At 42.2% G+C, this 14,967-nt stretch overlaps 1 protein-coding gene across 1 annotated transcript; it reads right to left on the reverse strand.

Moving 5' to 3' along the window:
• Positions 1-3,396: 3,396 nt before the first annotated feature.
• Positions 3,397-14,502, reverse strand: mtmr2 (myotubularin related protein 2). Its single transcript, XM_080779775.1, has 16 exons — positions 14,292-14,502; positions 11,521-11,620; positions 11,383-11,406; positions 11,192-11,255; positions 10,932-11,026; positions 10,739-10,843; positions 10,285-10,389; positions 10,108-10,191; positions 9,852-10,001; positions 9,336-9,524; positions 8,560-8,745; positions 7,939-8,145; positions 7,328-7,420; positions 7,133-7,246; positions 6,728-6,904; positions 3,397-5,849 (listed from the first exon to the last, which is right to left on the reverse strand). The coding sequence occupies exons 1-16, from the start codon at positions 14,369-14,371 to the stop codon at positions 5,685-5,687; spliced, it is 1,938 nt and encodes a 645-aa protein (XP_080635901.1). The 5' UTR covers positions 14,372-14,502; the 3' UTR covers positions 3,397-5,684.
• Between the last annotated feature and the right edge of the window lie 465 nt (positions 14,503-14,967).

Consider the following 14,967-nt stretch of genomic DNA (forward strand, 5'->3'; position numbering starts at 1 on the left):
TCAAGTATGCTAGATTTTCACAGCACACATGCTATACATGGTCTACCTCGGTGACGTCACTGAAATGTCATGTCCTGTTGTGGAGAAAATATTGGAATAAACAATCCTATGCTATATTGACATTTGCTAATTGGTGGTGATATATGGGCATATAGTATACTGATGACACCAGGGATCTCCATATATGGCATAAAAGGGACAGAAGTAGACTAGACCGACACACAGATTTACTCAAGTTAGGGAATAAGACCTGGTACTTAAGACACGCAAAATACAGCCCTAAGACATATCGGTCGGAATGGCGGTGCGTCATAGGTGCATCATAGGTGTCACAAATATGCCCAAAATGTGTTGTGAATTGCACAGGCAACATTTAGTATCTTGCATTATATATTTAGACGTTCCAGGAATCGGTGTCTCTGTGACCCGGTCTGCCTATATCCATGGTTGTGGCAGTTCACCCTGCCACTGAGACTGAAGATAACCAACAGAGTTTGAATTTGCAGAAAATGAGTTTAGTTTGACATTATTTATTGTGCATTTGTTGATTGATAATTGATTGTTGACTTCATTGAAGGGAGCAACTACTGTGGGGTATGGGAACATGCCAACAGTGGGAGGGTTTGTTTAGAGAACTCTTTAATCATATTATGTAGATAATTTATAATATTATGTGACACTAAAATATGTTATGAATTGTGATGTCTCTGGACATTGGGAATGCACTGGTATACTGGTATGATTGTGGAATCAATTGCACTGGTATGATTGTGGAATCAATCCAGGGTTGGTTTGGTCCATGGGAGGGGCCTAGCCTTTATAAGGAGCACCTGCCACTGCCCGGGCAATCGATGTAGGATTGTACAGGGTGCAGAGCAGACCTAGATAGAGCCCACCTGGCCAGTGGGCTGTATATACTTCTTTACTCACAAGACAGCAGCGACTTCAGTTCACCGTGTATTGAATTAGTCCTGGAACCTCCGTTGGTTTGGTTCCCCTCTCTCAAATTCAACCCCTTCAAAAAGAACAAATAGTTTGCCAACTTCATAGAACAAAAAGGAAGGAAACGTTTGAACAAAGCCCATGGAAGACTATACAAAAAAACATTCACCACTGAAAGGCAAACCAACAGCATTGTCCGCTAAAAAAGAATATTCACTTTCGCATCAGAGAATGACGCCCGGCAGCAGCGCCGGCACCAGGAGGTCCCATGTAGGAGAGGTGGGGAGAGGGCCCAGGGAGTCCTGCAGGTGACCTTGGCATGAGGGTTGCCCGCCTCATCGTCTCCATTGGGGCTCCTCGTCCGAGATTGTAAAATCCAGGCTAGGCCGCTCCAGAGGGTATAGCTGCACTTCATGTGAGGCAGCTGCTTCTTGTTCCTCGCCTGCAGCTCGGCGATCCTCCTCCAGTCCCCCGACGCACCATCAGGCTCGTTCTCCACCCCGTCGTACAGAGAACCCCCGTGGTGGGACGGGACGGCAGCGCTTCTCCTGCGGTAACCGGGCAGGCGGTCTTCATCACCGCTGGAGGTTCTGGCAGGTGTGGCAAATAGCTCTGTTTCCACGGGCCGTGAGGCACCATGATCATCAGATGAGGTGAGGTGAGGTTGGGATGGGAGTGGGCCTCAACTGGCAAACCCAGGGCGCTTCCCGCTCATGGTGATCCGGCGCCGTTTCACCGACGAGGATGGGCTCCTTCTGGCCGTGTGATAAGTCGGCCTGCTCTCCAGCTTGCTGGTTCTATTGGATTTTCTGGTAGTCATGGGGGTGAAGTATAGAGAGTCTCCAGTGACGCTGCTCCCTTGTCCTTGGCCATGGTCTCATCCTTCAGGACGACCTGCTGCTGTTCTTTTAGGACCCTATAACCTGCTCTTTTAGGACCCTAACCTGCCATGCAATGCCACATAGAGATAAGATGACTGATGGCCTCTGTTATGAATTGGCCTTTATCTGCTTGACCCAGTACATACATGTGTTGAACTACTATCATCTGTGTAAGCATATCCTCGATACCATGATGACCATCAACCACTTTATCAGACAGACCGACTGACCGTCTGTGCACAATGATACGAGATGTGTGTGTTTTGCATGCATGTTCTGTTCTTTTCCCATATATGTCTCATATCTTCTGGTCATCTCATGTGTCCATTTTGCCCAATGCTGTATGAATATTCTTTGTGTGTAATAAACTTCATGACTTGCCGTATGATACCGTCTGTTCTGCATGTCGTCTTGATTCTGGCTGGTGTCGTCTTGTTCTGCGCACACATGACTCAACTGAAATATCAGTCACCACCAATTGAGTTGAACTCAAAATGTTTGGTTTGTGGCATTATAAAATGCCAAAGAATTATACACACAAAATTACAAAAAAATGAAAACTGCTGCAAGGTGACAATTTCTTTAGGCAGGATGGCTAGTGTTTTCTCATTTCCAGAACAAATATGTTTATATTTAAGACCTTCTTCATGCAAGTATTATTTTCACAGAAACATACATTACATTTGCATTGTCAAAGAACTCCTCACTTTCACAAACGTCTCTATAGGGTATAACATTTTATTAATTTGCCTTTCTAATTACATTTTTGCAGTTATCTCACATTACAGTAGTAGGAAATGCTGTTGTGCATGGAATGGAAATAAGTTTCAAAGTGGCTAAAATAAATTCTGTACCGTCCGCTAATGCCTGAGATCTTGCAAAAATGATATGTAATAAAAAACAGTAATGGAATTGCAAATGTTTGCTACAAATATTTTTTTTGTATGGGAGATGACAACTTCATTGATGACATGGGTGATGCATTTTTACTAAATGTTAATTAAATCTGAAATGTGGTTAAGAGAGCAAAGTAGTGGGTGTTTCACATTCTTAAAGTTGCCTCTATGTTAAAAGGTGGAATGTTTTTAAATGTGGAAGCCAATCAAAGTAATTAAAAGTCCATAATTTCTCTCCAGCTGTCAAATGTTTTTTAATCCAAAAATAAAAGATTTGTGGAACACACTTGACAGTTTTCCACCAAAATAAAATGCAACCGTTTTGATGTAGTCGTCTCCTTGCCTGCCCTAAACAGTACATGCTTTTAGCCAATTATTACTTATTTTATTAGAAACTGAAGTCCGTTCTAGACCTCCCGTTATTGAAACAAGTTAGTGCCTGCTGATGCAGGATCGATAAAGCAGTGGTTCCCAAACTTTTTCATGTCAAGGACCCTCAAAATGACACCAATTAGCTCCGCAGATCCCCATTTGAAAGAGATATGCCGGGGACCCCCCCCCCCCCATAAGACAATATCTTTACGGTTCTAGCAGTGAGTCTCAACCAGTTTAATTTCCAGGACCCGCAGTTTGACATACATTAGTCTACAGACCCCCCCCCCCCGTTTAATGGCATTTCTATCTCTGGAACCCCCGATTTATATTGTAAAATCAATGTTAATGTAACTCTCTGAGTTACAGACCCATAAGGGTTCCAAACTATCATTTAGCTGGGGACCCCCTGGAACTCCCTCAGATACCCCTGGGGGTCCCCGGAACCCAGTTTGGGAACCACTGCTATAAAGGGTGTATAGAACGATAACCCTGCATCCAATGTGGCTATATTGAAATGATTTATATCAACATTTTGATAGATATCCAATAATTATAGATATCCACTGAATGAGACAAATCAACAAATACACGTTCAGTGCAGTTCAGAAATGCAAAACACCTTCACACCTTTATGGCTACAAAGAGATAGAGATTGATAACACATTATTATAAATAATAAAGGTCTAGAATTGAGGAATATAAATAAACTTTAAAGCAAAATCACACTTGGATAGGTGTTTGGGTTGTTACTATAGTTACCTTAACTATTCTTCTGCCTATAGGCCATGTCCTAGTATGAGCGAATAGGGGAAGGGAATCAACGTCACGTGATTCCTTGTTTGACCCGGCAAAAACCTGGAAGTGTGTTTCGAAGAATACGATTATTGGCAGAATCATGGAAAGTTTCGAATATTTTGCGGTGCAGTTTTCATTTTTCAGAAGATCGCTGCTGGTTGGAATTACCTGCACTACCTGCACTACTTACAATAATGCAATTCCCAATGATGAAAGCGGTGTCGTTTTACCCCATGAAGGAATGGCCGATTCGGCCATGCCCTGAAATACCCGTATGTCTCTCAAAGACTACTAACGTATTTAATTATATACAGTATATTAATTGACTTACCATATATTGCATGGTGAAACTCAAAATCATACAGTAAAAGAAGAAGACCCAGACTGGATCTGTGGATCCTTATTTGGATCTTCAAAGCGTATATCTTTTCTATGTCCGAGCATATGAGCATGGCCATGATCTTTATCTTTTTTTTAGTATAATAGTATTAGTTTCATTAGATTAATACACGATAATCAACACTTAACACTTTCATTTAGAACACAGCCAAATCAAATCATAGTACATACGTACGTGTTCAATCAATTATTCGATCCAAAGGAAACGGCACAAACAATATTAGTTTGCCTCTTCTGAAAAAATGTAAGTTACAAGTTACTGGCGTGCGTGGCATGCCAAGCTGAGCGAGTAACCTCGCGTCACAGAGGACAGTCTGGTGAGACCCTGGGCGCAAGACAGGCAGTGTCTGTAGGCCAATCAGAGGCAGGCGGGGCGTTACCATGTCTATGCTCGGACGTAGAGTAGATACACGCATCTTCAAATAGTAAAATCAACAGGATGTTGAAATTATTAATAATAAAGGCTGTGGTGAGTTTTGTAATGTTATACATTGGTTTGTTTACATTCCTTTATGTGTTAAAAATGGTGATTTGAGACCTGTGCAATATAAATCAAAGGGGGATGTCTAATCAATTGAGCAACTATTGAAGACATCTCACCAATATCTGGAGATGTCATGGCACGTTAACTACACAACCCGAACCTCTACCAAAGCGTAATTTAGCTTTTTCTTTCTGCTCTGCTACCGTAGATCAGAAAAAAAAGGAATCTTATAAAGGAATGTGTTAATACACAATCATACTTCATATTTGGTCAAAGCATCCTGCAATGACTTAAGAAAACAATCTTTATCCCAAATACCCCCAATATCCCCCAACTCTTTTCTAATATTAGAAGCTAAGTCAACATTCCAGCCCTTTAGTTATATTCTCATAAGGAGATATTTAGTAGTTTCTATTAATAGTGTTCCAACAACAAAATATATTCACAACTGCTTCAATGCATTGCCTTTCAGACAATCATCGCCACCTGTCCCTTGCAAAGCGGAGGAATGGACAGAATGTTCCTAAAAAAAGTAAGGCATACTTAGTTTTACTCTATTAATATTTTAGTGAAATAACTTAAAAATAAAAAAAACACTACAAACACTGATTGTAGGTAAGCTACTATGCCCCAATCATACTTTCTTTATCAGGCTATGTTCGCTTAACCTTGGAAGAGTGTAGAGTATGGCTGTAGTAAAATGGTCACAGAGCGGTTTCCTTTCCTGCCGTATGACACTACAGAATCTCATCAGCAACGCAATGTTAAGTGATGGTACAAGGCCAATAATCTGTTTCTGCAGACTTGTAGTAGTTGCTTACTAAGGCAGCATGTCACTCCGACCCTCTCTGTGGCACAGATGTCTCAAACGAGAGGATTCTGTTCGTGTGACGATTCTAGGAGTCAGTCGTGTCAAACAAAGGTCTGCACTGGAGTGATGGAGCGTGTGGGAGATCCTGCCCTCTCGGAGGAAGAGGAGGCTGAACGGTTGGTCACCTCTCGCTGAAGTTCCTCCACTCTCTTCTGTAGCTCTGCTCGCTTGGCCAACAGCTCCTTGTAACGCTGGTGCACAGGCTCCTGGAAAAACAAATCGCAAGAAGATCAAGGAGGATTCGTATATACATGGGGAAGTATGTGCGCTCATATTTCATGGCTGGGGGTGAATTCGTTAATGTGGTATCTCTATTTTTCGATTGATTATTATAATGTTTTTCATTATTTTGTAATACAAGTGTCCTTTTTCTTTTGCTGAATATTTGATGCTTAGCTATTGCCATGTTATTCCTCTGGCTGTCATACACACGCGTGGCCGTCAGGGGTTGATCGAGTGCTTAATGGCATGTCTATGTAATTACTGATGTATTAACCGATTGGCACTCACGTGCCTCTGACACTTCTCATTGCAAAGCTGTGTTTTCTTGCTGCTATATAATGAGTGTGTTTGATGATGTTGCTTCATTCTTGCCCAGATGAAGACCAGTGAGGTCGAAACATGTTGGCAGTCGCCTTTTTAATTTAATTAATAAAGGCTTCCCTCCTCTTTTTAACTTTGAGTGGCCGGATCGTCTCTTTTAAAATAATCTATGCCTTCATCCCGTTTTGATCTGTGTGAGCACCTTCTCCAGCACTTCTGCAGGACTAACTAGGTGCTCCGTTGAGCACCTGGTTAGTTCCTCTTTTTCTCTTTTCTCCCTGGAAATAAAAACGTCTGGGTTTCCGAGAGGCTACTTTTTCTGTGATGAATTCGTTTTGAAGATGAACATTCTTCAAAGATTATTGTACCCCATTGCAGAATGACGCTGCCAAAATTCAATTCCCAATGCCATTGTTTTACAATTTGCATTTTGAATAGAAGGAAAAAAAGAAAAAACACGGCTTGCAATCTACGACGTTAGAAATGAGGCGAGGAATTATGAGTGCAAACAAAACGACACACAGTACATGCTTCTACATACCTGTGGCCTCATGCGAGGGTTCCAGCGGATGTAATAGCCCACCCAGAGCTCTAGGTGACGCAAACTGACAACGGGGAACAGTACATGGTTGTAGTAGTTCACATACAGAGGGTTGGTGAACTCCTCCAACTGGCTGTTGATGTAGGACCACAATGACACAGACCTCTTGGGAATCTCCTGTCAAATACAAAAAATGTGCTTTATTGTAACACGCTTCAAAAAAATCCCCCAGTCAGTGTATATTTAATATTTTAGGATTATAAATAGAGCTTAATTTTTGTGTCCAACTAGGCACTACTAGGCACTAGCTCTTAAAACATAAAAATGCAAAAATGCATACATTTCACATACATTTCTAGATACAAAATGCTCAAAATGCTTAGGAAAAAATAGGTTAATTCATACTTCTTTCACCCTCTGTTGTTCACTGTTACACAAGAACGTCCCAAACAGGCAGCTGTACAGGTGGTCCAGGATAGTCACCAGGAAGTATTCGTTGAACTCAAAAGCTGCTGGAAACTTCAGTCAAAAAGACGTTATCATTATCATCACGTTAAACTGAAGATTTTGTTCACTTCAGTAACAGATCTTATCCTTTACCTGGCGGGTCATCTGCCAAACGCAGTCGATGAACTGAACGAAGACGGGTGAGCGATCCGCATCCGTGTGGTTCTTATCTCCATGACCAATCCTCTGAAAGAAAAGAGGTGCAAAGGAAATTAAAGTTATGCAACTGGAACAGTTCGACGAAGAGTGGAGCACTAGCCAATGCCACATATGGCATTGGCTTCTTTAATTTCCACCAGAGATGTTCTATGGCATAGCCATAGAACATATCTGGTGGAAATGAAAGAAGGCAGTTGCAAAATGCAAACCCAAGAATACTAGTGAACTGGAAGTCATTGCACAAATGCGGAATGGGGTTAAGATTCATCAAGAATGCTGCCAGAAGCTGGTGCCTGGTGTCTGGCTATGCATCACCTTTGCAGCAGGTCGAACTGTGGCTTTTTTGTTGAGCCATCTAAATTGTTTTTGTCCGACAACAAAAAGTTGATAGTTCATACATTTTGTCAATATCCCTAATTTGCAGTGGGGGTTGTATAATTTACGGTAGTTGTTTTTGTTTGTTACGTAAGTAAGTGTTTACAGTACGCAGACAAGCAGGCAATGAAATGATAATTGCAATAATTTAGAAGAGAGCCTATATTTACCATCTGGAAACGGTGGCCAAAGCTGAGCCACTCTTTCTCCAGGAGCACCTGGAAGCCTTGAATGGTGCGGTAATAACCATCCAGCATTAGCATGGCCAGCGAGGTGAGCTGGGCCGTGCGGTCCCAACCGTCGCTACAATGCACCACCACCGACGTCTTCCCAGACTCCACCTTGTCTGCAATCCTCAGTGCACCAGCCAGGATCAGCTGTGTGTAAAATACATGAAATAACTTGGTCAAAATGGTCCAGACCTCATTTCTCCTCATTTAAACCTTGGTTTCTACCAAATGTTTGAGGGGCACAGGTTTAACGTCTGCATTAAAAAAGCCATTGACATGCACAGAGTTTAATGTTTGTTTTGTCCATGGTTTGTTTTGTCTGATAATTACGTCATAAAATATGTATACATAGCGCCCCTCACTTCACACGGGTGTGGTTTTTCATTCATCTAGAGCTCGGTAATATGAAGAAAGTTCAACCATGTTATATATCGTGATTCATTGAAATTGAACTTCCAAATAACAGGCAACAGGGAGAATATTTGCACTACCTCAACACTGAATTTTTCACATCGTTCATTGATTCAATTCAGGTGGTGAATGACTGTGACTCAAACTGACCTTTATGTGCTCAAGCCAATGAGTGGACTCGAGGTTGGAGAGCCAATGGGATTCCTCAATGTTTGGGTACACCACCTCCTTCACCTTGCGAAGTGACTCCCTCATCACATGGATATTGTGTATATCCAAAAACACCAGTTCCGCATTCTGATATGCATCCTCACTTTCATATCCACCTCCTTTCATCTAGAGAAAAAAAGTGGAAAAAGAGGACATTTTCCATTGGTGTATGACTTTATGCTCAATACGAATGCAGCAGATCTACAAGCTCATAGCGTGCCACCGAGTGGCGCGCTATGAGCTTGTAGGTCTGCTATTTTAGAAATCTTTCAGAGTGTACGTTTTAACTCAAATATTTGCTTCTGGGGGGGGGGGGGGTCCCTGGAACAACATATTTTCAGATGGGGGTCGGCAGCCAATTACATATATTTTTGGGGGTCCTTGACATGAAAATGTTTGAGAACGACCGACATAGAAATATGGGTTTTTTCAGAAAACTGTGGTGATTTAGAAGACATTTTGCAGAATCGAGCTCAGGTCAAATGGGTTAATAAATACATGATGTGGGGGCGGGACACACACACTCACGCAGAGATTCTGTGCATTAAGTTACAGTAGATGCATCTATTATTGATTTGGCCACCGCCACACATGTGGTACTCAGTTTACACAAACATTTACACTCAAACACACAAGATTTGTTCCGTTTTCTTTATCCCTTTCGACAGATATGAACGTTCACGTGTCAAACGTCAATTCACCATCCGTGGACAAACCTTATTGGCAGCCGCATTGACGCTGGGCCTGGCATCAAAAATGAAAAGCTTATGGGATTGAGCGTTGGCGTCCATAATGGCCTGCAGGTATTTCTCGTCCTCTTTGCTGCGCTTCCCGTTCACTCCCACCATGGGTTGACTGCACCGGGTCACCGTGGCCTGGCTCTCCGGATGGATCCAGGACAACACCTATACACGACACCAGGAAACATCATTACCACAGCCAAGTATTCTTTATTTCATTTCATTTAACCAGTAAAAAATAAAACACATTGAGACTGAAGTCTCTTTTACAAGTGTGAACTGGCCAAGAGAAGAGGCAAAAATAAGTGACACAGCTCTGCCAGTAACAATATATACAAGACAACAACAGGACAAACATGCAACCCTCGTAAATAAATACAGTACCCACTACCGAAGAAGCTCAAAGGGAGAACAGGAACGTCAAAATGGCAACAGCCGGCATATGTAACAATTCATAATATGCACAATCTTGGCGAAGCGTAGATCACTTACAGGTATCCTGCCCTTGGCCCGGAAAGCAGCGACTCTCTTCACTTCTTCATCTGGTATGTTGACGGGCACCACCAGCGTAGATGGATATGTGTCACACAGTTCGTAGTGATCATTTACTTTTGTTATCCTCCAGCTTTCATTCGGTATGCCCTACAACGACAACAAACACACATAACCGGCTATAATATCTCTAGTCTCCATGCCCAAACATTTTAAATAAGAACCCCAGAGCATGTGAGTAGATGATTTTAAGTACCAGTCTTTTGTATTCCGCCTGGGCGTCATACACTTTCCATCCGTTTTCAGGAAAGACCTGCCCGTATTCAAAGGCAAAGATTTGCTGGGGAATGAAGAAAGGAACATGTCAGCTTGGTCTCTCCATGCAGGATTTAAACAGACATGGTGTGTCAAAGACAAGTGACTCACTACTCACCAGCCCATTGGAAACAGGAAACGCACATTTCATCAGGACTTCAAAAATTGACTTCCTGAGTGAGTCCTCCATCTGCTTGTGTGCAAACCGTAAATTCCTCATATCCTGGAAAGAGCGAGAGAAAATGCAAAATAACACACTAAATAACTTGTCATGTGTGGGCTTTTTTTTTTCCAAGGGCAAGTCCTGCTTCAGCTTCACCCAGCTGCTTAGATTGTCATGGTGAGTTAAGTGTCTTGCTCAGGGACTTTGACACGCATGACTGGGCCGGACTCGGGAGGCGAACCAGTGACCATATGATTATCAGCCCACTAAGCTGCGACCAGCCCCAAAATAGATAAGAGAAGATCTGAGTAGGCGTTATGGTCTCCATCTGTGTGCTGCTCATTCAATCGTTTTTGTGCATTTTCCCCACATCTTGCTCAAACCATTAGCTTTTTCAGACCATGCTCACCTTGCAAACTAGTCCATAGGAAACATCACCACGACTTGATGCACCTCCAATCTTTTCCACACGACTCACCACCCCAAGGGGCAAGTCTAACACAAACGCTGGCTCCTAGAAGCGAAAGATGAGTTATAGTGACATAAGAAACTACAATTCATTTTTTATTGTTACTTACCATTATCCAACTGTTCTAACATACCCTGTCTGTGCATTTGAAGAAAAGCCTGTAGTTGGTGATAGTGAGTGTTCCCCTGAGTGCTCCAATAAAAGGACAAATATAGGTGACATCTTTGGCTGTAAAACAAAGCAAGTAAAATACTTGGCTTTAACCACCGGCTATATACAGATATATCAAGAAAACCACACGTGCATTTTAAATAGTAGTACTAGTAGTTAACACGTATAGTTACCACGTCTCAATTAACTGTCAATACATTCAGACAAAGAAACAGCTCTTACTCATATCTTGCACAGTTTCATTTGGAAGTAACTGTGGTTCCTCTTTGTCTGACTCTCTAAGAACCTGAGACAAAAACAAAAGCCCTAGCTGTCAGTCTTGAGCTTGCCGGACTTATCCATTTGGGCCCTATTGGCAGCCCTTGTAGATCTTCTATTTTCGAAACATTGCTGAAATGTCAGGGACAACATACCTTGATGGGAGCTTTGGGCCTGACCTGAAGGGGGAAAATGAGTCAAACATCGAGACTGTGTTAGAGATACTTGAGTTAATGAAGCATAAAGTTGTCATTTGTCACAGTAACTAAAGCCAACATAACTATAGTACGAACCCTCAGCTCAGGGGAGAGCTCTGTTGGAGACACAGAGTCTGAAGACATTGCAGAGGGTGGTTTAGCTTGGCCAGACCGGTCAGAGCGAGATGTGGAAGTGCTGAAGAAAATAATTATTATAACAACAACAACAACAACAACAACAACGGTAGTAGACAAAAGATTCATCCTAGTACTTTCATATCAGCAGGATTAGGTTTTCAGTGTACTAACTACTGCACCGCTGTTAACACATCAGACATTGACAAACTAAGACGAGACCAACACATAATACACTGTTGCACGACCAAGCTCACAATGTGTTGCAGATCATGCAATGCATTGTGAGCTTGCTAATGTACAATCTATTACCGGCGCTAAATATTACCATACATTATATAGCCCAGGGGTTCAGGACCCCTTGGAGAATCCCCATATGATTTTGAGGGTCCCCAGATAACAGTGGAGACATTTTTGAGGCCCTCCTATGCCCGGCCTTTCCGTAAACACAAACATTGGCTTGTGATTGGCTGATCACCCCATAGCGACGATTTGATTGGTTGGAATTACTTTTGTGATGATTTGATTGGCTGAGCACGGAACGTGATGTATAAGAGCGCGCCTCACTTCACACGGGTGTGAGTCTTTTTAATATAAAAAAAATACATAAAAAGTAATCAACCAACTATACTATAAAAATCACACCCGTGTGAACCGAGTGGTGCAACTCTGTGTGGGGGTCCCGACTCCCCGGTGGGTCCCCGGAACTTCCAGACTCACAGGAAGCTGGCCCAGGGTGCCAGCCCGGTTCCGGGCTCGGGCGAGCCGCCCCACGTCCGAAATGACAGAGTTACTGTGTGGGGGAATTAGCATTTAGCAGACACCTCTCCCCCTCTCCCTCCCTCCCTCTCTCTCTAATTAGCAGGCAACCGTGCAACACTATCTCTCTCTCTCTCTCTCTCTCTCTGTTTCTAGCACAACACCGCCACTTTTGCCCCTACTGGTACTCTAAACATAGTGACATAGGTTGGGACACAGAGACATTGCTGTTCCTTGGAAACTGGTCAAACAATGGCCAAATTGTCAAAACATATGAGAAAGAGGCAACAATTGTGAAAAGCAGCTCGAAACAAGCAAAGAAACATTGTTACTGCCATGACCAAATTATGCAAAAACAAACTTTATCAATGATAAAGCTGAGGAAAACCAAAACAATCCTAGGGAGCTCTGGAAGCGCTACTCAACAACCAACTAGGCTGCGGTTAGAAACTGAAATCCAGGTTTACAAACGTCAAATCGAACGACACTCTCATCACTGAAGACTAAAGAGCTTGATGTGGCCAACTGCTTAAACATTTTCTTAACAAACTGCCCTCCCACTCTGGGCGTTTTGGTGTAGAGCACATTAAAACCTTCTGCAGAAACCTAGGTGTTTGTAAAGACGATTTTAAACTGGTAATGGTAACAACTGATGTGCCCTCTGGGTGCCCTCCAACCCAACAAGGCCACTGGCCATGACAATATTCCCTCCAAATATCTCAGAGACTCACTCAGCTATCTCTATAGATCTAATCATCACCCACATAATAAACCTCTCCATCAAACAGGGACAGGTCGCCCAAGATTTCAAACTTGCCAAAGTAACCCCAATTCAAAACTGGCCCCTTGTATGATGATTTCCTGTGTATATTTGTACGTCTCTAAATGTTCTGATGAATTGAAAATGGTGGACCACAAGTATAATGCTTTGTGGCGTCGTCCACAGTTAACAGTTTGTGTATGGAGTTGTGCTTGAAATGTACCTATTCTGCATACTGTTAATAGATCTTTCTTTCTTTCAATCAATCGATCACAACGCCTTCTCATCGCGAGCAGTTGTGAGCTTATAGATCAGCTATTTAAACAATATTTTTCTGTGGACAAACCACATGTGATGCCTCAACTCCTACTATAAAGTGCTTGTCACGTCAGGATGAGAGTGTGAATATGATAATTGTGGGGGGGGTCCCCAGTTCAAACATGATTATTTTGGGGGGGGGGGGGGGGGGGTCACTCACAGCCTAAAAAGATGAGAACAACTGTCCTACAGGGTGAGTGACTGGGCCCCTAAAGTGAGTAGAGTAGTTGTAGTTTTATTAAGTATATTGATTGATTGAATACTTAATTAACAGTTTGCGAAAAGAAAGAGCTCAGGAAAGTAGTAAGTACAGTTCAATACAAGGTCTGATAAGAGGTTTTTCCCCCCGTTATTTACCCCTCTATGATGATTTCCTGTTTTTGACTATATAGAAATGTATATTTGTACGTCTCTAAATGTTATGATGAATTGAACAAGGTGGACCCTCTTGTAAACAAGTGTAATGCTTTATTGGGTCGTCCACTCACAGTTGACAGTTATTGTATTGAGTTGTGCTTGAAATGTACTGTATTTCTGCAAACTGTTAATAAATACTTCAATCAAAAAAAAAAGGATATAAGCCTCGTTTCCATTGGGGTCCTTCATACTCAATTAATCGAAAATGTGCATAGTTATGGCATCTGCCGGTTCTGAATAATATGTAGTGTACTGTACACAAAGAGTAGTGCCAGTTACAGTAGTACAGAGTATTTCAATCAGTGCCAGTGCGGTCTCCAGAACGAAAGTTCTGTCATATTGTAAAAATAGACTGGTCTGGTCTACAATAATCTATAGTAGGGCTAGATTTATTGTGTATAATAACAAAACAAAACAAAATGTCTCCCACATCTCTCAGTCGAACTAACGTTAGATTGCTAATGTGTATTTATTTTACCTGGACAATGAATCAACACTTGGCTGTCTGGACGAGGATCGCTTCGAGCCAAGACTGTCAATGCTGCCACTCTTCTCCATGCCGACCTCATACAAGTTTTTTAAACTAAAGGAACTACTGGTGGTGTTTAATGCAAACTAATATGTAACGAGGATATCATCCACTGGATAATGTTTTAATTCCGCCTCTGGAGTAAAGTAAATACCAGCGATTCCCAGGAAGCTGCCATTTTTTTCCCAGCCTCCTTTAGGTCACAATGGTCACAAGTTCCAGACAGTTACCGATGACGCTGGCGCCCCCTGTCGCTTTCTCATAACACAGCCGTAATCTTACCTGGGCCAACTAACAGGTAAAAAGTTGATAGGATGGATAGGTTAGGTTAAATAAAAGCTGTACTTAAGACATTATGACATTTAAACCATGAACTTCAGCTACATGTTAGCCCCTTTCAGGACCCTTGTTTACCATGGTAACATCTCCCTACATACATATACATATCCATAAAAACGATCCAGTGTTTTTCCCCCATCTGAGGTGACAGACTGACAGTAAATCCATGCAGACTGTAGAGCAGGATCAGAAGTCCAAGGATTCTCAGGTTTATTTGTGAGATGTTAGTAATATCAAATGGTCAGCAACTAAGACATGGTCCCATTCAGTTCAATATATTTGGGCA

This window comes from Protomyctophum bolini (genome assembly GCF_963924005.1).
Source record: "Protomyctophum bolini genome assembly, chromosome: 13".
Classification (NCBI taxonomy): Eukaryota; Metazoa; Chordata; class Actinopteri; order Myctophiformes; family Myctophidae; genus Protomyctophum; species Protomyctophum bolini.

What these genes read in the sequence shown, in the direction of transcription:
- mtmr2 (XM_080779775.1), bottom strand. Translation starts at nt 14,371, where the DNA reads ATGGAGAAGAGTGGCAGCATTGACAGTCTTGGCTCGAAGCGATCCTCG. An exon ending in CCTATGGACTAGTTTGCAAG is followed by an intron (nt 10,390 to 10,738) that starts GTGAGCATGGTC and finishes CGCTCTTTCCAG; the next exon opens with GATATGAGGAATTTACGGTT. An exon ending in AACAACAGAGGGTGAAAGAA is followed by an intron (nt 6,905 to 7,132) that starts GTATGAATTAAC and finishes TGTATTTGACAG; the next exon opens with GAGATTCCCAAGAGGTCTGT.